The sequence below is a fragment of the Aureococcus anophagefferens genome, assembly GCF_000186865.1.
Source record: "Aureococcus anophagefferens unplaced genomic scaffold AURANscaffold_3, whole genome shotgun sequence".
NCBI classification, from domain to species: Eukaryota; class Pelagophyceae; order Pelagomonadales; family Pelagomonadaceae; genus Aureococcus; species Aureococcus anophagefferens.
The window spans coordinates 169,345-191,681 of NW_008705563.1; the positions used below are offsets into that span (position 1 = coordinate 169,345).

General features: G+C 70.7%; 7 protein-coding genes across 7 annotated transcripts in view; 5 read left to right on the top strand and 2 right to left on the bottom strand.

Moving 5' to 3' along the window:
- Positions 1-503: 503 nt before the first annotated feature.
- On the top strand, positions 504-1,791 carry AURANDRAFT_36271 (hypothetical protein; the record flags this gene model as incomplete). Its single annotated transcript, XM_009035347.1, has 2 exons — positions 504-838; positions 1,039-1,791. 2 exons carry the CDS (start codon positions 510-512, stop codon positions 1,688-1,690), a joined length of 981 nt encoding a protein of 326 aa, XP_009033595.1.
- A 4,158-nt stretch (positions 1,792-5,949) lies between these two features.
- AURANDRAFT_36276 (hypothetical protein) lies at positions 5,950-6,815 on the bottom strand (the record flags this gene model as incomplete). The annotated part of the gene is made up of 1 exon (XM_009035854.1): positions 5,950-6,815. The coding sequence occupies one exon, from the start codon at positions 6,777-6,779 to the stop codon at positions 6,048-6,050; it is 732 nt and encodes a 243-aa protein (XP_009034102.1).
- Positions 6,816-6,894: 79 nt separating this feature from the next.
- On the top strand, positions 6,895-9,284 carry AURANDRAFT_70779 (hypothetical protein; the record flags this gene model as incomplete). The annotated part of the gene is made up of 2 exons (XM_009035348.1): positions 6,895-8,052; positions 8,412-9,284. 2 exons carry the CDS (start codon positions 6,964-6,966, stop codon positions 9,207-9,209), a joined length of 1,887 nt encoding a protein of 628 aa, XP_009033596.1.
- A 125-nt stretch (positions 9,285-9,409) lies between these two features.
- Positions 9,410-9,628, top strand: AURANDRAFT_16577 (hypothetical protein; the record flags this gene model as incomplete). Its single annotated transcript, XM_009035349.1, has 1 exon — positions 9,410-9,628. A coding segment is annotated over one exon (219 nt), but the record flags the coding sequence as incomplete, so codon positions are not given.
- Positions 9,629-9,631: 3 nt separating this feature from the next.
- On the top strand, positions 9,632-10,576 carry AURANDRAFT_21481 (hypothetical protein; the record flags this gene model as incomplete). The annotated part of the gene is made up of 1 exon (XM_009035350.1): positions 9,632-10,576. The coding sequence occupies one exon, from the start codon at positions 9,632-9,634 to the stop codon at positions 10,574-10,576; it is 945 nt and encodes a 314-aa protein (XP_009033598.1).
- A 4,295-nt stretch (positions 10,577-14,871) lies between these two features.
- AURANDRAFT_52419 (hypothetical protein) lies at positions 14,872-16,731 on the bottom strand (the record flags this gene model as incomplete). The annotated part of the gene is made up of 1 exon (XM_009035853.1): positions 14,872-16,731. The coding sequence occupies one exon, from the start codon at positions 16,337-16,339 to the stop codon at positions 14,903-14,905; it is 1,437 nt and encodes a 478-aa protein (XP_009034101.1).
- A 918-nt stretch (positions 16,732-17,649) lies between these two features.
- Positions 17,650-22,337, top strand: part of AURANDRAFT_70780 (hypothetical protein) — a gene marked incomplete at both ends in the record, with an annotated part of 10,124 nt that continues 5,436 nt past the window's right edge. Inside the window, 2 exons of the mRNA XM_009035351.1 lie at positions 17,650-19,537; positions 20,306-21,022. Of these exons, the coding sequence (XP_009033599.1) occupies positions 17,702-19,537; positions 20,306-21,022 (2,553 nt within the window). The remainder of the gene's footprint in view (positions 19,538-20,305; positions 21,023-22,337) is intronic.

The window sequence follows — 22,337 nt, forward strand, 5'->3', positions numbered from 1 at the left end:
ACGTTGCCATGAAACACCCGCCCGAGTGAATTCTACGTCGTGTCGAAGGGCTGCCCTGCTCGAGCGGGGTGCGTCGCTTTTCTGTTTGGCCCCGGGCGGCGCCGGACGACGCCCGACGCCGGCGCTGCGCCGCGGAGGTCGCCCCGAAGGTCCCCCGCCGGCCGGAGGCCGCGAAAGGTCGGCCCATGGCGCGCGTTCTGGAGAAGATTTCCACGGACCGGCCCTCGCTCGGCGACGCGGCCCTGGACAAGTACAAGGAGAGCGCCGACTGGCCGTCGCCCACGGGCGTCGAGGCGGCGAACGACCCCGGCGCCGGGTCGTCGTTCTGGGGCGCCGTCGGCGGCTGGGCGCGCGGCGCGGGCGCGCCGCCGTCGGAGACGCTGTCCGTCACCGTCGAGACGGAGGACGGGTCGACGTGCGTGTCGAGCAGCGACCGCGACGAGGTCTCCGTGGCCACGGCGAACCCGGAACCCGACGACGTCGACGGCGCCCCCGAGTCCTTCGCGTGCATGGACGTCGGCGACACGATCGGCGTCGGCAGCTTCTCCCGCGTGAAGATCGCCGTCGTGCGGCCGAGCGCCGACAGCGACGAGGGCGCCCGGGTCTGCGCCATCAAGGTCTGCCACAAGGCGCGCATCCTCGAGGCCGACGAGGTCGTGTCCATTTTACGGGAAAAGGACGCGCTGACCGTCGTCAAGCACCCGTTCGTCATGGAGCTCTTCGGCACGCACCAGGACGCGGACCGCTGCTACTTCGTCTGCGAGTACATCCCCGGCGGCGAGCTCTTCACCTACATCCACAACGTCTGCAGCGGGTCCATGGCCGACGTCGACGCGCAGTTCTACGCGGGGCAGCAAAAGAGAGCGAAATTCCCAACTTCAAAGGCTCACTTCTCGGCCGTTTTCCACTCGTTTCGGCTGATTTTTGGACGAGCGATCATCTCTCGGAACGGCCTCGAAGCGTGGATGCTTTTTTCGGAACGCGCATGCGCGGAACACTCACGTTGAAGCGACGTTGAATCACCCTTTTCCTGCCCAGGTTCTACGCGGCGTGCGTCGCGGACGCCTTCGAGCACGCGCACGGCCTCGGGGTCATCAACCGCGACGCCAAGCCCGAGAATATTGTGATTGATGCCTATGGGTATCCGAAGTTGTGCGACTGGGGCTTCGCGAAGACGGACGTGAAGCGCGGCGACGCGTGCCTGACGATCTGCGGCACGCTGGAGTACCTGTCGCGCGAGGTCCTGCTGAACCTGGGCTACGCCTTCGACGTGGACCTCTGGACGCTGGGCGTGCTCATCTTCGAGATGATCGCCGGGCGCACGCCCTTCTACGACCCGCTCATGGCCGACAATTTGCAGCAGCAGTCGATCTACGACAACATCCTCCACGGGGACGTCGTGCTCCCGAACTGGGACGTGCCCGACGTCGTGCTCAAGCTCCTCGACGTCGACGTCCACCGCCGCCTGGGGGCCGACGGCGGCGCCGCGCAAGTGAAGCGCGACGCGTTCTTCGACGACGTCAACTTCGACGCGCTCCGCCGCCGCGAGCTCATCGCGCCCTGGACGCCCATGCTCCAGTCCGAGACGGACATCACCCACTTCCAGGACCAGGGCGTCGACCTCGACGAGGACGACGCCGACGCCGACCTCCTCTTCCACGGCGACGACGCGCTCTTCGCCGACTTCTAGGCGCGCGGCGTCGCGCGCCCCCTCGAGGGGGGGGCGGAGCGCCCCCGCGCGCGGGCCGAGCGGCTCCGCCCGAGCAGACGCGTAAGCACCGCGTCGACTTCCTTCGTGTCACTCCCGGGCCTCGGGTTCCTCGCGACGTTCCTCGACGACGCCGACGGCAAGCATGGCGCGGGCGGCGGCGGCGCCGCCGCGGCGCGCTCGCCGTCGTTGCGGCTCACGTGCGCGCGCGCCCAGCGGTTGTCGGGGTCCACGTGCGACGGGTCGTAGCCGCCCACGGCGACGCCGGGCAGCAGCGCCATGAGCGTCTTCGCCTTGACGCCGTGGCTCGGCATCGGGGCGCCGTAGGCCTTCTTGTAGTCGCCCGGGAGGTTCCCGAGCAAGACGCGGCCCGATCGCGCCGCGTCGCAGAGCGCGAGGATCTGGGCCGCGAGTCGCGTGAGCTCCGCCGGCGACGCGTTGCAGCCCGCGGGGTCGATGGTCTTGCCCTGCTTCGCCGCGCCGTCCTTCTTCGGCGGCTTCGCGGCGGCCGGCGTGACGTTCCCGCGGGTGTCGTGGACGCGGCGCCCGTCCTCGTCGCGGATCCCGCCGGACTCCCGCCGCCGCGTCGGGCACGGCCGGTCCGCCATGACGACCGTGACCCGGCGCTTGGTGCCCGGGAAGAACTCGCCGCCGCCCAGGGTGGCGCGGGCCGCGTCGGCGCCCGCGGGCGCGTCGAAGACGACGAAGGCCGTGCCGGACGGCCGGCCGTCGCCGCGGTTCGGGGGCAGCGCGAGGGACGCGACGGGCCCGGCGCTTTCCATCCAGGACCGCACCTCGGCCTCCTGCGCGTCCCAGGGCAGGCCCCGGACGAAGACCGTGCGGCCGAGCTCCTCGGCGTCGCCCGCCGTCGGCGCGGGCTGAAACGGCGCGGGCTGCCGCGCGGACGGCGGCGGCGGCGGCGCCGGGGCGCCCGCGCCGTCGTCGCGGCGCACGTGCGCGCGCGCCCAGCGGTTCTCGGGGTCCACGTGATCTGGGTCGTAGCCGCCCACGGCGACGCCGGGCAGCAGCGCCATGAGCGTCTTCGCCTTGACGCCGTGTTTCGGCATCGGGGCGCCGTAGGCCCTTTTGAAGTCGATGGGGAGGTTCGCGAGCATGACGCGGGACGACGGCGAAGCGTCGCAGAGCGCGAGGACCTGAGTCGCGAGCCGCTCGAGCTGCGCCGGCGACGCGGTGCAGCCCGCGGCGTCGACGGTCTCGCCCCGCTTCGCCGCGCCGTCCTTGGGCGTCGGGGGCTCGTTCCCCCCGGCCTCGGCGCCGCGCATGCGCTCGAGCTCGGCCCGGAGGCTCGCCGGGTCCTCCGGCGGCGGCGCGATGACGTCCGCGACGGGCCCGGCGTCGGCGACGCCCGAGCCCGCGCGGCCGACGCCCGCGGTCGCGCCGCCGCACGACTCGAGGCCGTAGGGCTCGAGCGCGGCCAAGAGCCGCGACATCTTCAGCGCGCCGTAGGACTTCATGTCGAGGGCCTTGCGGTACTCGAGGAAGTAGGCGCGCGGCAGGTTCGCCGAGAGCACCTTGCCCCCCGGCGCCCCGTCGACCAGCGCGAGGATCTCCGCCGCGAGCGCGCGGAGCTGTTCCGGTTCCGCGGTCACAGGCGCGGTCCGCGCGTGCGCCAACAACAGCCCCGTGCGCTGAACGCGGTCGCGGGGCGCCGCGACGGCCTGGTAGAGCGCCTCGGCCGCCGACGATTCCGTGGCGCCCGACGCCTCGCGGAGCCGCGTCGGCGACCAGTCGCGGACTTTGGCGTTGACGCCCGCGGCGCGGTACGCCTCGCGCCCCGCGGCCCGGGCCTCGAGCGCCGCGGCGTCGGGGACGTCGCCGTCCTCGGCGCCCGTGCCCCGGCGCGACGCCGTGCTCCCGCGGCCCCGCGCGTCCGCGCGGACGTAGACGTTCGGCAGTTTCGCGAGGAGGTCCGAGAGCCGGTCCTCGCCGTACGTCGCGCAGTTCAGCGGCGCGCCGTGGAGCGCGTAGTAGAGCTTCGGCAGGTTCGCGCATAAAATCTTGCCGGACTCGGCGCGGTCGACGACGGCGAGGACCTCGGCCTCGAGCGACCGCAGCGTCGGCGGCTCCGGCGCGCCCTCGGGCGTCTTCCGGGAAAACCCCGGCGGCGTCGACGCCACGGACTCGGGCGACGGCTCGTTGAGGAAGGGGCGCTTCACGGACAGGGTCGGGTCGCCCGTGCCGAAGAAGGCGTGGTAGCCGATGCCGCGCTCGTGGTCCGCGCCGACCGCGCCGGCGACGGACGCCGCGCCGATGACGCCGGGCACGGACGTCGCGCCGATGGACCCGACGGCGCCGGGCGGCTTGGCGACCATGGGGATGCGCACATCGTCGAGCGGGGCCACCATGGGCAGCTAATGAGCTCCGTGCGATAGGCAAGCATGCGGCATGCTCGGCTAGTTGCACTTTTGCAACGAAGGTAACTTGAACATCAATCGAGCTGCATCATCGACCAAATTCGCCGAACACTACCAATAGAGCAATGGCCGCTTTTACGACTCGAACTGAGGGCCTGCAGCTCGCGCCGTAGAGTCGCCGTTTCCAGCCGACGCCACCATTGCTGAGTACCCGATCTACGACCGCTCCGGCGTCGACGACGACGACGCGGCCCTCTACGCGCCGCCGCCGACGATGAGCGCCGAGGTCTTCGTCTGCCACGCGGGCACCTGCCGCGCGCGCGGCGCCGAGGCCGTGCTCGTCGAGATCGAGGAGCTCGCGGAGGCCGTCGGCGCGGACTGCAAGGTGCGCGAGTCCGGCTGCCTGGGCCTGTGCAGCCAGGCGCCGAACGCCGTCGTCCGCACGAAGACGGGACGGACCAAGGTCACGGAGCACACGCGGCTCACTTCGCTCGAGGCGAGCGCCAAAGTCGTCGAGCGGGCCACGGGCGTGGCGCCGGACCTCGGCGCGACGAACTGGCGCCTCGAGGGCCTGCGCGCGGAGCGCGCGCGCCAGCACGCCAAAAGCGTCTACCACTGGAACGCGGCGCTCCGCGGCCTCAAGGCCCCGGCCTTCGGCGACCCGGAGCTGCGCCAGCTCCGCGCGGACGCCGGCTACCCCGACGGCATTACGGCTGCGGCGCCGTCGGCCATCGCGGGCTACACGCGGTGGACGCTCGAGGAGGTCGACGCCGTCTCGCGCCACTCGGCGATCTTCTCCTTCCGATCCAAGGACCTGAAGCGGGGCACGCCGCACCCGCGGGGGCGCGGGCGGCAGCCCGTGCCCATCACCTGGCACACGACGCTGTTGGCCTTCGTGGGCGCGAACGGCGAGGGCCCGCTGCCGTGGGTCGAGCGCGACTACACGCCCGTGTCGACGGCGCGCGATTGGGAGCGCGGGACCGTGGACCTGCTGGTCAAGTGTTACGCCGACGGTTTAGCGACGTCGTGGCTCAAGGCCGTGCCCGTCGGCGCGGAGGTCTGGCTCTCGAAGCCCGTGAAGACGTGAGTGGAAATCAAATCTTCAACCCGACTTCAATGTGCGCGTATGCGACAGTTTCGATGCAAGCTCTTCGGCTGTGCTTCGAGAACTTGACGAGAGCGATCGATTCGTCCAAAAATTAGCCGAATCGACTTCGATTTGACCGAGATAGAGAGGTTTGCAGTTTTGCTGGACGCGTCCATTCCACTGGTTGATTTCCACACAGGTGAAGACGCTCGACGTCCCCGCGCTCGTCGCCGACGGCGGCCGCGCGTTCCGGCCCGCGTCCGTGCTCCTGCTCCTCGCGGGCACGGGCTGCGTCGCGCTGCCCCAGATCTTGGCGCACCGCGACCCCATGACCAAGCTCTCCATCTCGACGCCGAAGCGGGACCAGCTCAAGGTGCCCGTCGACGTCGTGCTCTCGTGCCGCGAGGACGACCCGCTGCTCGTCGAGGACGTGGCGGCGTGGTGCGCCGAGGAGGGCGACGCCGCGGGGCTGCGGCGGGCTACCGTGTTGGTGACGCCCGAGGGCGCTGGACCGCCGCAGTTCAACGCCGCGGCCAAAGCGGCGGACGCGGTCCTCGCCGCGTCGCCGAACGCGGCCGTCGTCCGCGCGCGCCTCGACGGCGCCCTGCTCCGGGAGGCCTACGCGCGCATGCCCCGGCCCTGCCGCGTCGTCGTCTCCGGGCCCGACGGCTTCAACGCGGCCTGCCGGTCCGCGCTCCTGGACCTCGTCGACGACGCGGACGACGTCACGATCCTCGCGGCCTAGGCTCGTGTGTGTCGCTTCCCCCCCCGTCGGTCGTATGTGTAGCTTTTACCGGGGCGCGTCCGCGGCGCGGGAACGGAGCGAAGCCGCGATCGGCGCGGGGACCGGCGCCGGTCGGCGCCGCGGCCCGGGCGCCTAGTACTTGACCTCGCAGGACTCGAGGTAGGGCCCCCAGACCTTGCGGAGGGTGACGTCCATGCCGACCTCGGCGAGCTCGTCGAGGGGCTTGACGATGAAGGGGATCGTCGCGAGGCCGATCGCCGTGGGCACGACGTCGTAGACGCCCTCCGTGAGCCCCGCGGCGCCGAGGAGCGTCACGGCGATGGCGACGACCTGGTGGATCGTGTAGCCCGGCAGGGCCACCGACGCCGCGAGCTGCCAGATGAGCGCGTCGAGGCCCTCGATCAAGGCGCACGACGTGAGCGCGTCCTCCTCGTACTTGGCGCCGCCGTAGGCCTTGCGCGTCTTGTCGACGGTGTCGGCGACGACGTAGGTGATGGCGACGGCGTAGGACGCCGGCACGCAGATGGGGGGCACGATGGGTGCGAAGGCCTCGCCGACCTCGTTCGCGTAGCCCGCGTACCGGAGGAGCGTGTCGCGGTAGATGTCGACCTCGCCGTCGCCGGCCTCGGCCTCGACCGCCTCCTCCTCCTCGCCCTCGGCGCCGACGAGGTAGGCGCCCGTGCCCACGAAGACCGCCGGCACCGCCGCGGCGCTGGCCACGGTCTCGATGACCGCGGCGTCGAACATGGACAGGGCCGGCGCGCTCCGCCGCGCGGCGACCGACGCCCGGGGCAGGGCCGGCTTGGCGACGAGCGCCGACGCCGGCAACGCCAGCAGGAGCAGGGGGAGGCACACAGATGCCATCGAGAACAGCCGGACAAGAAGCTTACTTTCAAGCTTACGGGCTGTGATCGCGAAGATGTGGGGCAACATCTGGGCAACACATGTGCACCATTGACTTGTGGCAAAAGGCATGGGCGCGCCGTGAAAGCAGGCGCCTGAGGACGGCTAGCGCCCAAATAAAAACCCTATCACACCCTCACTCTCCATGACAACATCGCGCATGCTCCTGCTCATCGCCGCGCGGTCGACGGCGCTCCCGTCGACGCGACAGCCCATCACACGCGCCCGCGCGCTCGCGTCCGCCGCCTGGGTCGGCGACGCCTACGCCGCGGAGCTCGCCGCCGCCGTCGGCGCCGTCGCGGAGGCCTGCGGCGTCGCCAAGGCGCTGCAGCGGCGCGGCGTCGACGGGTTTTCAAAATCGGACGCGTCGCCGGTAACGATAGCGGACCTCGCGGTGCAGGCCGTCGTCATCCGGCGGCTCCACGACGCGTTCCCCGGCGACGCCTTCATCGCCGAGGAGTCGGCGACGGCCATGCTCGCCTTCGAGGGCGGGCGCGCGGCGCTCGAGGACGCCGCGGACGCGTGCGGGCTGTCCGTCGCTTCTTTGACGGAGCACGTCGACCGCGGCCGCGCGCCGCGGGCCGGCGCCGCGCGGACCTGGGTCCTGGACCCCGTCGACGGCACGAAGGGCTTCCTGCGCGGCGCCCAGTTCTGCTGCGCGCTCGCGCTCGTCGACGGCGTCCCGGGCGAAGGCCGCGACGCGACGCTCGGCGTCCTCGGCTGCCCGAACCTCGCGGCGACCTGCGAGCTGCCGGCGGGCGACCCCATGGACGCGGCGGGCGTGGTCGTCGCCGCCGCGCGGGGCCGCGGCGCCCACTTCGCGCCGCTCGCCGACGTCGACCGCTGGACGCGCGCGCGGAGCTCCGGCAACGCCTTCGCCGCGGGGCGGCTCGTCGAGGGCGTCGCGCTGTCGCACAGCGACCACGACGCGTCGGCGCGGGCCGCGGCGGACCTCGGCATCTCCCGGCCGCCGCTGCGCCTCGACTCGCAGGCCAAGGCCGCCTTGCTCGCGAACGGCCAGGCGGAGCTCTTCACGCGGCTCCCGACGGCGGGCTACGTCGAGAAGGTCTGGGACTTCGCCGCGGCGAAGGTCGTCATCACGGAGGCCGGCGGCGCGATCAGCGACCTCGACGGCGACGACATCGACGTGGACCTCGGCGAGTGCCTCTCGCCCAAGGTCGCGGGCATCGTCGCGACGTCGTCGCCGGCGCTCCAGCCCGCCGCCCTCGCCGCCGTGGCGCGCGCGCGCGCGGCGTAACCCGCGACCTTGGGCGAAAGAAAAGACCGGCGGGCCCCGTCGCGGAGCGAGGATATATCTACTACGAGAGGATACAATTTACCAAAGCAGCGCCTGAGGACCACTCTCATCTGGAGTTTTGTAACCGGTCCGCGTTGGACACCGGCACCATGGGCGGGGGTGATTTCGCCGGCGTCCGAAGACGGACGAGCGAATCGCCGGACGCGACTAGGAGACGCGCGCCCCGATCGCAGGTGCGAGTATCCCCCAGGACATGAAGCAAAAGGCGCGCCGCCCGGCGCCTCGACTCGCGGATTCCGCGAAAAGCTGTGAATCGAGACGCGCGGCGGCCGCAGGTCCACACGGCCTTCGACATCAAGACGACGAGCGACTGGGCCGAGGCCACGGACCTGCGCACGCGCGACGAGCTGCAGGCGGAGCTCAGCCGGCTCCGGTCGCTCGCCCTGATGTGCGTCAACGCGAAGATGGACAACAAGCGCATCGAGGACAAGCTGGACGTGACCAAGGAGAAGAAGAAGGAGATCGCCAAGGACCCCGCGACGACGAAGCTCCTCAAGGACTGCATGCGCGAGAACCCCCTCTTCAAGCGGTGCCGCGGCGAGGAGACGGACGAGCTCGTGGGCCAGTTCGAGCAGGTGTCCTACGGCGCGTCGAAGCAGATCATCACCCAGGGCGAGACGGGCGACACGTTCTACGTCATCGAGAGCGGCATCTGCGACGCCTTCATCAAGGGCACGTCCAAGGCCGTCGCGTCGCCCGCGCGCGGCATGGGCTTCGGCGAGCTGGCTCTCATGTACAACACGCCGCGCGCGGCGTCCATCACGGCGCGCACGGACGTCGTGCTCTGGAAGATCGAGCGCCAGGAGTACCGCCTCGTGCTCGCGTCCCACGCCCAGAAGCGGTCCAAGGAGTATAAAGAGCTCCTGTCCGAGGTCGTGCTCCAGAACGAGGGCAAGACGAAGAAGAAGCTGCTCAAGGACTGCATCACGGACTCGCAGATGACGAAGCTCGCCGACGCCATGGACGAGGACAACGTCGCCGCGGGCCACAACATCATCTGCGAGGGCGACGAGGGCCACACGTTCTTCATCATCGCCGACGGCGAGGTCGTCGTCAGGGCAGGACAAGGGTGATTCAACGTCGCTTCAACGTGAGTGTTCCGCGCGCGCGCGTTTCGGAAACAGCACCCACGCTTCGAGAGCGCTCCGAGAGATGATCGCTCGTCCAAAAATCAGCCGAAACGAGTGGAAATCGGCCGAGATAGGAGCCTTTGAAGTTGGGAATTTCGCACCCTTTTGCTGCCCAGGTCGTCGTGTCCAAGGGCGGCGACGCGATCACGACGCTCAAGCGCGGCGGCTACTTCGGGGACCGCGCCCTCGTCGCCGACGAGAAGCGCAACGCGACGTGCCAGGCGGGAAAGAAGGGCGCCAAGGTGTTGGCCGTGGACCGCGAGGACTTCATCGCGCTCCTCGGCTCCATCGACGAGCTCGTGGAGCACGGCTCCGCGACGGAGGAGGAGACGGCCTACAGCGCGCGCAAGGCCGAGGCCATCACCATGAAGGACATCACGGTGATCCGCACGCTCGGCCACGGCGCCTTCGGCAAGGTGTGCCTGGCGTGCCACGACGCGACGGGCGTGCACTACGCGCTCAAGTCGCAGTCGAAGAACGCCATCGTCGAGAACAACCTGCAGGAGCACGTGCTCATGGAGCGCTCCATCCTCATGCAGCTCGACCACCCCTTCATCCTCAAGCTCACGTGCGCGTTCCAGGACGACTACGACATCTTCTTCCTGTTGGAGCTCCTGATCGGGGGCGAGCTCTTCTCGCACCTGCGCAAGGCGGGCCGCTTCGCGGAGCCGACCATGAAGTTCTACGCGGCGGGCGTGATCCTGGCCTTCGACCACATGCACCAGAAGAAGATCGCGTACCGCGACCTCAAGCCCGAGAATTTGGTGCTCGACAAGGACGGCTACCTCAAGGTCGTGGACCTGGGGCTGGCCAAAATCGTCCCGGGCAAGACGTGGACGCTCTGCGGCACGCCGGACTACCTCGCGCCCGAGGTCATCCTCAACGAGGGCCACGACAAGGCCGTGGACTACTGGGCGCTCGGCGTGCTCATGTACGAGCTCGTGTCCGGGTCGCCGCCCTTCTACGCCGACGACCCCATGGAGGTCTACGAGAAGATCCTCAGCGGCAACATGTCCTTCCCGTCCCACTTCGGCAAGTACCTGAACGACATCGTCCGCAAGCTCCTCAAGCTGTGCCAGTCGAAGCGCCTCGGCAACGGCAAGCACGGCTGCGGCGCCATCAAGAAGCACCGCTTCTTCAGCGGGTTCGGCTGGGACGACCTGCTGTCGCGGAACATGGACAAGCTCAAGCCGCCCATCGAGGTCAAGGTCGCGGACGACGCGGACGCGCATAACTTCGACCAGTACGAGGAGCACGCGGAAGACAAGATCGCGCGCAAGTCCTGGAACCCGCCGCTCGACGAAGCCTAGGTCTTCCTCCGGAACCAGCTCCTCCTCCCTCCCCGCGTCGTCGTCCCACTCCAGAAACCACTGCGAATCGGCGCCCGGCGGCGGGCGCCGCGCCGCGGGCGCCGCGCGGGGTGCGCGCCGCGCGCGCGGCCGGTCGCCGCCGCCTAAGGGCACCTAGGCTCGAATGAAGAGTCTCGCTTAGCACGCGGACTCCGGAAGGGCATCTAGCTACAGGCTCGATGTGAGAGCTGCTTAGCACGCGGAAGGGCACCTAGGCTCGATGTGAGAGCTTCGCCTAGCACGCGGCGGCCCCCGTCGTCGCGTCGTCCGCGCCGAAGGTCGGCGGGTCCATGGCGACGCACCGACCTTGGCGGTCGTAGCCCGTCGGCCGCGCGTGCGTCAGCACGAGCCCGAGGCCCGGCAGGGCGAAGACCTGGTAGGGGAACGCGAGCAGCGCGTACCACGTCTTGCCCCAGAAGAGGAGCTGCTGCACCTGCCACGTCTTCGTCGAGCCGCTCGCGAGCATGACGCCCACCACCACCGCCACCACCAGCGCGAAGCACGCGACGTCGTAGGCGCAGAGGCGCTCGAGGTGGTTCCGGTCCTGGTGCACGACGTGGTCGACGTCGGGCCCGTCGAGCTCGAGGACGTCGTCGGACCCGTCGTCGCGCCACGTCACGCCGTGCGTGCCCTTCCAGCGGTGGTAGGCCTTCACGTCCGCGTCGCGCCGCTTCTTTCGGCCCTCGACCTTGACGGACACGGTCTTGCCGACGAGCTGGTACTGGCGCTGCGGGTTGCCGCCCTTGGGGATCGCCGTGGTCATCAAACGGAGCGCGACCCACGCGAGGAGCACCTGGAGCACGAAGCCGCAGACCGACAGGACGAACGTCGAGATCCGCGGCTCGCCCCCCGGGCCCGCGTGGGCGCAGCGGTTCTTCGTGGTCCGCAGGCCCGCGCAGGACATGTACATGACCGACCCGACGAAGGACGACACGAGGCCCGTCGTGTAGAACTGGAACGACTTGAAGGCCTGGACGTAGGCGACGAGCTGGTACTCGTCGCGCCGGTCGATGAGGCACAGGTTCAGCAGGAACATGAAGCTCTGGATGCCCGCGAAGGGCAACATGCGGCACGCCGTGATGAGCAGGAACGCGGGCGCCTTGACCTTCTTCCAGAACGTCTTGTCGTAGGGGTACAGCGCGTAGAGATACGCCGCGCGGAGGCACGCGCACGGGTGCCGACGCCCTTTCGCAGGCGCCGCGCGACGAAGCGCGGCATGTCGGGGTCCGCGCCGATGGCGTGGCGCTGCTCCGCGATGACCTTGTCGATGCGCGCCTCGCACTCGTTCAACAGCAGGAGCCGCGCCTCGGCCTTGGCCGCCTCCAGAGCCTGGCGCGGCGCCGCGGTCGTCGTCTCGTAGGCCGTCGCCGCGGCGCCGCCGGCCGCGGACGCCGCGGTCGCCGCGGCGCCGCCGGCGGCGACGTAGGCCGTGTGCGTCGTCTCCTGGAGCTGCTGCGTCGTCGCCGCGGCGACGCCGCCCGTGGTCTCGGCGGCCTGGACGGCGCCGTGCTTGATGGTCGAGACCGTCGTCGAGGCCGTCGACGAGGCAGCCGAGGCGACGTCGCTGGCCTTCTTTTTGATGAAGCTAAAGCTCGGCATGGTTTTTTTGAGCGCTGCCGGCGACACGCAGCCCTTTCTGTCGGTCGCACGCCGCGCTAGCGCTCAGCTGAGCAGAGGCTGCCACCCATTACGGATACATTGGCCGCGCGCGCTTCACGTTTGCCTTCAACATGAACTCGAAATTCGAACGTCCCGCCGCGCGGTGCCGAGTCGACGCGAGCCTCCATTGCCTTACGGGTCGCCGGCGCCGCCGAGGAAGTCGACGAGGGACTCGGTCTGGGAGAGGTGCTGCGCGAGGCGGGCGACGGGCTGGACGACGTGGGACTGGGCGCTGCCCGGCGCGCTCGAGCCGCCGTCGCCGTCGCCCGCCGGCGCGTCGCCGCCCGCGCGCCGCCGCTCGGCGCAGCGCGCCTCGACGACCGCGATGAGCTCGCGGAGCTCCTCCGCCTTTCCAGGGACGGTCTCGGCCGTGCGCTTGATGTCGCGCGCGGCGGCCTCGACGGCCTCGACGTGGTCGCGCTCCTGGGCCGACGGCGCGCGCGGTGCGCCGTCGCCCTCGCCGCGGAAGAGCCGCGCCTCGTAGGCGCGCTGCTCGTCGATGGCCTCGAGCGCGGCGTCGCGGTACTCGGCGACGGCGCGCGCGGCCTCGCGCGCGCGCCGCTCGAGGGCGGCGTTCCTCGCGCGCGCGGCGACGCAGCGGCCCGCGAGCGTCGACAGCCGCGCGCGCTTCGCGTCGGGCCCGCCGACGGGCTCGGCCTCGTGGCACTGGCCGAGGCGCTCGAGGACGCCGCGCTTCATGCCCCGGATCCAGCCCTGGACCCACTCGGGCTCGCCGGCGCAGGCGCGCACCGCGCACTCGCTCAAAGCGTCGTCGATGGCGCGCGCCGCGTCGGCGCCGTAGCGCCGCTTGCGCCGCCCGCCCGCGAGCGACAGCTTGCCCAGGGGCGCGTCGTCCGACGGCGCGTGCTCGAGCTCGAAGGCCTGGTCGCGCAGGGACGCCTCGACCATGACGAGCGGGTCGACGGAGGCCATGTGCGTGGATAGGTCGCGCGGCGGCTCCGCGTGCGAGGCGTGCGCCGACGCCGCGGCCGGCACTCCGGAAGTTCAAAATCGCGTCAAAACCGACCCTGCTCGAGTCGTGCTCAAGATGATGCCGTGATCACCCATCGATGGAGCCCGAGTAGCCCATCCGATGCGCAGCGTCGCCGCCAAGGACCGGCTGCCCGGCCGGTCGCCACCGACCGCAAGCGGCGGCGCGGCGCGCTGGGGCGCCGTGACGTTCCGGTCCTACTGCTGGAAGGGCCTCACGGAGGTGCCCGAGGAGGCCCTGAAGCACGAAACCCTCGAGAAGCTCTGGCTGCACAACAACGACCTCGTCGTATTGCCGCCGCGCCTCGGTTCTCTCGTCTCGCTGCGCGTCCTGACGCTGTCGCGGAACGCGCGCCTCGCGGACCCCTGGGACGTGCTCGAGACGCTCGTGAATTTGGTCACGCTGGAGCTCAACGGCGCGGGCCTCGAGCGCGCGCCCGAGAGCCTCGGGAACCTGGCGAAGCTCGAGCGCCTCGAGCTGGGCGAGAACCGGCTGCGAGTCTTACCCGAGGCGCTGGGGACGCTGCAGGAGCTCGCGTACCTCGACGTGAGCGCGAACCGCCTCGAGGCGCTCCCCGTGTGTCTCAAAGCGCTCCCGAAGCTCGCGGAGGTCCAGGCCTTCCACAACGCCTTCGCGACGGTGCAGACCCTGGGGCCGGCGTGCACGCTCTGGGGCGGCGCGCCGGGCAACCCGCCCGTCTGGGAGGGCGTCGCGACGCCGTTCTACGCGTCGCTCATGACCGTGTGCGTCATGGACGAGAACGTGCGCTGGCTCGAGGAGTTTCTGATTTATCATCTTCACGTGGGCTTCGACCACGTCTACCTCTACGACAACAGCGGCACGGCGGGCTGCCACTGCGTCGACGCGAACGGCGACGCCTACGAGTCGCGGGGCACCACGTACGAGCGGAACAAGTACGGCTTCGAGCTCGAGGCCTACGCGCCGCGGACCTTCGCGGCCATCGCCGCCAAGTTCCCGGGCCGGGTCACGCGCGTGCCCTGGACGCCCAGAGACGAGCACGGCTTCGTCACCTACGGCCAGAACGAGGCGCTCCGCCACTACGTCGACAACTACGGCGGCGACAGCACGTGGTGCTGCTTCACGGACCTCGACGAGTACGTCTTCTCGCCGAGCGGCCGCGATCTGCGGCGCGACCTGGAAGAATACGCGGCGGCGGGCGTGACGCTCCTGCGGCTCGCGCAGAAGAAGTTCCGGGACCGCTACGAGCTCCCGCGGCACGCGGCCGTCACGCAGTGCTTCGACGCGCTGAGCTTCGACTTCTCGTCGCCGTCGGCGCCGACGAGCCACAAGAATCTCGTCTACCTCTCCCACTTCCGGAGCCTGAAGAACGTCCACGAGTTCTACGTCGACGGCGCCGCGCGGCACGTGCCCCAGGCCGAGTGGCGCTTCAACCACTACAACGCGAACCCGTCCCAGCTCCAGTGGATGTTCCGGAAGCACCTCATCAAGGCGCCGGCCCTCGACGACGTCGACGCGGGCATGCGGCGCTACGCGGGCGTCGTCGCCGGCATCCGCCAGCCCGCGCCGCTCGCCGTCGCGAAAAACCCCATGCCCATCGCGCGCCACTCGCTGCGATAGCGGACTTGGGATAGCGACCGCGCGAGTTTACGGCGCGCCTAGCGCCCGACGCCGACGTCGATCTTCGTGAGGCCCTGCCGCATGGTCCAGGACCCGAGGCGCGCGCCGTCCTTGTCGCCGAGGAAGGCCGTGAACTTGTGGGTCGGGAACGTGTTGATCGTGACGCCCTGGCCCGGCGGGATGTCGCCCTGGGGCGCGAGGTCGCCGCCGTCGTCCCAGTAGAGCGCGACCTTTGAACTGGCCTTGTTCGTGAAGACGCACTCGATGCCCGCCTTGGCCTTGGCCTTGGCCTTGTCGATGGCGTCGCGGGGCCGGTTCCAGACCCAGAGGTTCGCGGCCCACTTCTCGCCGTCGCCCATCGGGCAGGACCCGTGGAGCGAGTAGCCGTCCAACGACGCGTCGCCGCGCTGCGAATAAAACAACACGGAGTCGCCCGTGCGCGGCGTCACGCGCAGGGCCTCCGACTTGGTGTCGCAGACCCAGGCCGCGTCCGCGTCGCGGATGAAGCCCGGGGTGCGGTTCGTGCCCGCCTGCGTGAGGCGCCCGCCTTGGTAGATCTCGTGCGTCGTCGACAGCGGGAAGACGGTCTCGCCGCCACTACCGGCGTTGTTCAGGTAGAGGAAGACAGTCGCGAAGCGGTTCGTGCCGTTGTTCGCGGTAGGGATGGCGTTGGAGAACGCGTCCTCGGATGCGCCGCCGCCGCCCGCGTTCCGCGACGTGAAGTAGTCGACGTGGGGCTTGTACCACTGGGGCCGCTCGTAGTGGAGCACCTGCAGCCCGTCCTCGAGCTTGCGGTGGGCGTCGATCTTCAGCAGGCGGAACGCGCGGCCGATGACGTCGCGCGCGACGGGGCTCGCCGTGTCCCAGGCGTTCGTCGACGTCCGCGTCTTGTCGCCCGACCGCCCCACCAATCCAACCTCCGACGGCTTGATGCGCGGCTTGTTGCGCTCGATCAACTTTTCGGTTTCGTGGCCCATCATGAACTGGGAGATGCGAAACACCTGGGGCCGCATGGAGAGAGTCGTGACGACGGAGCGGTGGCCCGCGTCGACGCCCGTCTCCGCGTCGGCTAAATCGGTAACCGTCGCGTGGCCCGTGCGTACGGTGGGCCAGACGAAGTGGACGCCGCTGGGCACGAGCCAGACGTCCGCGGCGGCCTTGGCGTCCCACGTCGCGTCCGCGTCTCCCGAAACCTTCGCCGGGTAGCCGACGACGCCGCGGCCTTTTCGCGCCAAGGCCAGCAGGTCCGCCATGGTGTTCAGCCGGTTCCCCTCGGCGTCGAAGGCCCGGGCGCCGTGGGCCGGCTCGCAGTCCGAGTACTCCGCGGCGACCAAAGCCGGGCCCGTGTGGTCGCCCGCGAGGTCGATCCTTCCGAGCGTCGTCTTCCGCGCGTCCAAACACGACGTCCGCAAAAAGGAGTCAAAGTCGGCGAACTCGCAGGGGTGCACGGGCGGGCCGACCAGCGCCGACCCCATGTCGCCGTTGAGGCGGCCGCGGACCCGAACGCCGCGCGCCTCCGTCGTCGCGCACTCCGGAGCCGGGTCCTCCGGAGCCGGCGCGGGGTCGCCGTAGATGGACACGGCGCTCACGCGGTAGTTGGCTTCACTCGACTCCCACTTGGGCCCGAGGCCCGGGAAGGGCTTGAGGGGGTCGTCCTGCCCCAGCGGGCCCGCGATCAACGCGACGGACACCGCGCCGCCGCCGCCGCCCTCGCCGCCCTCCAGACTCAGCCGGTGGCCCGCCGACGGCCACTCACCGTTCGTCCAGATGGGCCACAACCCGCCGAGACCGACCAAAGCCTCGTCCTCCGCGAGGTCCGCGCCGACCCAGTCGCCTTGCGTGTTCGCGTGGACGTGGACCTTTCCGCGGAACGCGCCTGGGCAGCAAAGAGAGATTCAACGTCGCTTCAACGTGAGTGTTCCGCGCGCGCGCGTTCCAAAAAAAGCATCCACGCTTCGAGACCGCTCCGAGAGATGATCGCTCGTCCAAAAATGAGCCGAAACGAATGGAAAACGGCCGAGAAAGGAGCCTTTGAAGTTGGGAATTTCGCTCTCTTGTGCTGCCCCGAAACGCGCCGACGTCGCGCGCGGCCACGAGCGTGAACCCCATGCCGTCGACCTCCCGGTCGCTCTCGCCGTGGGCCGCGCAGGCCATGGGCTCCAGGCCGCCCGCGGGATGGAACGCGACGTGGAGCTCGTAGGAGCCCTTGGAGCCGTGCAACGCGCGGAACGAGCGCCCGGGCGCGCCGGCTCTGCCCAGGTCCTCGGCGAGTTTGCCGTAGGCGGCCCGGAAGGCCGCGAAGACCTCGACGGCCGCCGCCGCGACGGCGTCGGGCGCCGCCGAGAGCCAGGTCCCGGGGTCGCCCCGGAAGACGAACGCCTCGGGCTCGCCGCCGCCGCGCGGCGCGTAGCCGTCGAACGCGTCGAGGTCCTTCCGTTGGAACGCGGCGTAGGCCGCGGCGGCGACGGCGTCGACGGCCCCGGCCTCGAGGCCCATGACGATGGCGCCGGACGTCGACAGCGCGGCCTCGAGGGACGACGGCGACAGGTCGTCGAGGCGCGCCATCTGGCCCTCGCCGAAGGACGGGACGACGGAGGCCTCCGTGTCCTCCTTCGACGACGACCAGAGCCAGCCCGTGGCGGGCCGGGTGAACAAGAGGAGCGCCAGTCTTGTCATGCTTTTTGTCGACCGCGGCATCGTGGACACCTGGCGCTTGCGGGCGGATGCTGCCGCAAACATGTCGCCGACTGCCACAAGCCGCCAGCGCCGACGGCCGCGGCGCGAGCCAAGCCTTAGTAGCCACCAGCGCCGTTGCGCCAAGCCAAACTTCGCACACGATGGACGCCGAGGCGCTCCACTCCGAGGCGGAGCGCCGGATCAAGGAGGTGACCATCCCCCTCTTCGAGGAGCAGGCGCACCTCTTCGTCGACGTGTGGCCGACGTGGAAGGCGGACCTCTCGCAGCCCGGCACGCAGCTCACGGCCGACCAGCTCCAGCTCCTCGGCCAGATCGACACCCTCGACCGCAAGTACGTCGGCGGCCTGCGCGCGTACCGCGCGAACGCCGTCGAGCTGCTCCGCGCGTCGGCGGCGGGCGCGAACCCGCTCGAGGGCTTCCGGCCGTCGGTGCCGCTCGGCGAGACGCTCGTCGCGCACGGCGACGCGTACCGCGCCGCGGAGCGGGCGGGCATCGAGGCGGCGCAGAGGTGCGCCTTCGTGCTCGTCGCCGGCGGCCTCGGCGAGCGTCTGGGCTACGGCGGCATCAAGGTGGGCCTCCCGACGGAGTCGACGACGGGTTGTTGTTATTTGAAGCACTACGTCGAGGCGATCTTGGCCATCGGCGACCGCGCGGGGCGGCCCCTGCCGCTGGCGATCATGCTCAGCGGCGACACGGACGCGCCGACGCGCGCGCTCCTAAAAAAGGAGGGCAACTTCGGCATGCGCGACGAGGATTTGACGCTCATGGTCCAGGACAAGGTGCCGTCCATCGTCGACGGCGGCGGCCGCTTCGCGCTCGCGAAGGACGGCCGGAGCCTGGAGACGAAGCCCCACGGCCACGGCGACGTCCACGCGCTCGTCGCGGCCCACGGCCTCGCGGACGCGTGGCTCGCCGCGGGTCTCGAGCGCGTCTTCTTCTTCCAGGACACGAACGCGTTCGCGCTGCGGTCCTGCGTCGCCAACTGCGGCGTCAGCGCGAAGCTCGACCTCGACTACAACTCGTCGTGCGTGGCGCGCAAGCCCGGCGAGGCCATCGGCGCCATCTGCCGCCTCGACCGCCCCGCGACGGCTACCGAAGACGCGCGGGCCCTGACGCTCAACGTCGAGTACAACCAGCTCGCGCCGCTCCTCGCGTCCGTCGGCGAGGCCGACGACCCGACGCCGTCCGGCGCCTCGCGCTTCCCGGGCAACATCAACCAGCTCTTGATCAAGCTCGGCGGCGACGACGGCTACGCGGCGGTGCTACAACGGACCGGCGGCGCGGTGCCCGAGTTCGTGAACCCGAAGTACGCCGACGACACGAAAACAGCCTTCAAGAAGCCGACGCGCCTCGAATGCATGATGCAGGACTACCCGAAGCTGCTGTCGTCGAACGCGAAGGTCGGGTTCACGGTGTTGGAACGGGCCGCGGTGCGGGAGTACTCGCCCGTGAAAAACGCGACGGCCGACGGCGCGGCCAAGGTCCGCGCGGGCCTCGCGGGCGCCTGCCCGGCGACGGGCGAGGCGGACCTCTACGCCTTCAACTGCGACCTGCTGTCCGTCGGCGGCATGGACGTCGCGCCCGCGGAGCGGCGGACGTTTTTGGACGTGCCCGTGGACCTGCGGCCGCGCGTTTGTTTGAGCCCCTTCTTCGGGCTGACGGAGGACGACTTCGAACGATGCGTCCGGGGCGGCAGCCTCGGCGTTGGAGCGTCGTTGGTGGTGGAGGGCCGCGGGTCCGTCGTGTTGGAGGACGTGCACGTCCGCGCGGGATCCGCGCTCCGCGTGACGACGGGGCCGGGGACGAACCTCGTCGTCCGGGGCCTCGTCGTCGACAACGCGGGCGGCAGCCTCGTCGCGCTCACGGACGCGGAGCTCGCGGACGCGGCCGTGCCCGAGGCCGTCCGCATCCGCGGCTTCAAGTACGTGCCGCGCGAGGAGCGCCACCTCGACTTCCGCGAGGCCGGCGACTTCGTCGTCACGGCGTAGGTTTTTTACTTGTAAGCTCGCGGGCGGCGGCCGCTCGCCCTAGGCCTCCTTGCCCTTGGGCGTCTCCATGATGGCCGGCAGCCCCGCGAGGGACAGGAACAGCATGAGCCCCTCGGGGACGTAGTGCATCGGGTACTTGAGGGGCAGGTCCGGCGTGAGGTAGCCGAACTTGGCGTTCCACCTGCGTCGGCGCGACGTCGGGCGCGGCGTCGGGCGCGGCGTCGGGCGCGGCGTCGGGCGCGGCGTCGGGCGCGACGTCGGGCGCGACGTCGGGCGCCCCGAAGCGCGGAGACGCCGGGCGCGCGCGGGTACAAGACGCCGATGCCGACGGAGATGAAGAACGCGGCCTTGGCGGCCGACGCCGTCGGGCTGCACATCATGAGGTAGCAGAAGCCGAAGATGGACACGGCGTGGCCCCGGATCCAGAACTCCATGCCGGGGGTGCTCGGCATGTCCCAGTGGTCCGTGACCATCTTGTCGGGCATGACCTAGGAAGCGCGAGTTTCGCAGCGTCCTATAACCTACTCAAGTAGGAAGCGCGGCCGAAATCGACATGGGACGCTGCGGAACTCGCGAGCATCTGCACGCCGTAGAGGCCGAAGATGACGGTCGTCATCTTGACGTACATGCTGGCGGCGCCCATCTTTTGCGGCGGCAGGCGGCGGCGGAATGCAGCAAAGAGTCGACTTTCGAGTGGAGCACGAGGCGCGAGCGCCGAAATTACTCGTGCACGGTGCCGGCCATATCGCCCGGCAGCCCGGCGTGACGATAGAGAGCAGCTTTTTTTTGCCGACGATGGGCCGCGCCGCCGCCCTCGTGGTCCTCGCCTGGCTCCGCTGCGCGTGCGCCCAGATCCCCGAGGGGATCGGCTTCGACGACGACGACTTCTTCCGGCCGACGCAGAAGCCCGTCCAGGTCAACACCTACCAGCAGGGCGCCGAGCACGAGTGGGACGACCCCCACGACGACGACTACAGCGACGACGGGGCGACGATCCGCACGCAGTGCTACACGGGGAGCGACCTCTACCAGACGGAGAAGACCTTCTGCGACCTCGAGTGCCTCGACTCCTACAAGGGGAAGCGCCGCGTGTCGCGCGCGTCGGGCCGCGACGGCGCGATCGACGACGTCGACTGCTCCGGCCCCTGGTACTGCTCCAAGATGGAGATCTGCCAGATGTACCACCAGAAGAACACGAACGACCAGGAGCAGGGCTTCCAGCGGGGCTGCATGACCGTGCGGTCCTGCGCGAACCACAGCCAGTGCTTCCCGACGGCGCAGGACCAGCGGAACATGAACATCCAGTGGTACGACGGCTGGGACGGCACCATGGCCGACCTCGGCAGCAGGATCCGCGACCACGGCTTCAAGATGTTCTACGGCGGCATGACCTTCGAGACGACGTGCTGCGTCAACCGCCACAACTACCGGCCGGGCATCGACACGCCCTGCAACGCCGCGTCGGCGACGACGGTCCGCGGCGCCCTCGCGTTCGCCGCCCTCGCCGGCGTCGCCGCCCTCCTCCGCGGCACCTAAGGGCCCTCCGCGAAAACTACTTAGGTCTTCGCGGCCTCGCGGCGCTTGTGGTGCTTGCCGCCGCGGCGCCGCGGCTTCGCCTTCGGTGGCTTCGGCGGCGAGTGGGCCTCGACGCCCGTCGGCGACGCGTCGCCGCGCGCCGCCGCGACGCGCCGGGGCACGGCCCACTTGTCCTCGTGGACCTCGTCGACGACGGTCCGCCGGAGCCGGACCTCCGAGAGGCGCCGCGCGCCGTCCGGCGCGGAGATGAGAGGCAGGGGCACCGTCCCCGCCGCGCAGCGGTGCGTCGCGAGGTCGCGCCGCGACATGAACGCGCCGCACGCCGGGCACGCGGCCTCGTAGGACTCGTCGACGGCGCGCCCGGGCGCCGCCGCGTCGCCGTTCCGCGCCGCCGGCGACGCGAGGTAGGCGTCCATGAGCTGGCGGCTGATGACGCCGCCGCCGTCGCACAGCAGGCAGTCGCCCTCGCTCAGGAAGAGCCGCGAGCCGCACGGGCAGAGGCACGCCATCGACCGCCACGGGTCGTCCGCGGCGGGCGGCGTTTTCGTCGCCTCCGCCGCCGCGGCTTCGGCCGCGTCCTGCTCCTGGCGCTGCGTCGTCACGGCGACGAAGACCGCCGCCAGCGACTTGAGCAGCTCGGGCAGCGCGCCGGGGCAGCGCCGGTCCTCCGCGGCGGCTCTGATGCAGACGTCGCGGATCCAGCTCCGCGCCGCGTCGTCGACGGCGTTCTCCGCGGCCTTGGCCATGGCCGCCTCCAGCTCCAGTCGCGCGGCCTCGGCCATGGTCGGCGGCAGCGCTGCGGCCGGACTCGCTGGACAGCCGAGCGCTTCGGACACGGTGGACAGCCGCTCGGCCGATTCGGCGAGCTGATTGGCCAATCCGTGGCAGCGCCGGGTACGCGTGCGCGGCGATGCAGATTGCCCCCACACAGGCACGCAACCACGACGCACCGCTTACTACAGGCAGCGGAGCGCGGCGGTCGAGAGCGCGTAGGACGTCTGTGGTCGTCGCACGAAGGACGTGGGCCCGATGTGGGGGAGGACCTTGCGCGGCGGCCGCGGCGGCGACCGCTTCGGCGACGCGTCGGCGTCGCGGGCCTCGGGCCGCGGTCCGCCGCCCGACGGCCGCTGCTTCATCTCGCCGAAGCCGCCGTCGCCGACGAAGCCGAGGTCCTCGTAGAACGCGACGAGGAAGGGCTGCTCCAGCGAGTTCTTCGCCGTCACGTAGAGGCTCACGGGCTCTCCGCGCCGTG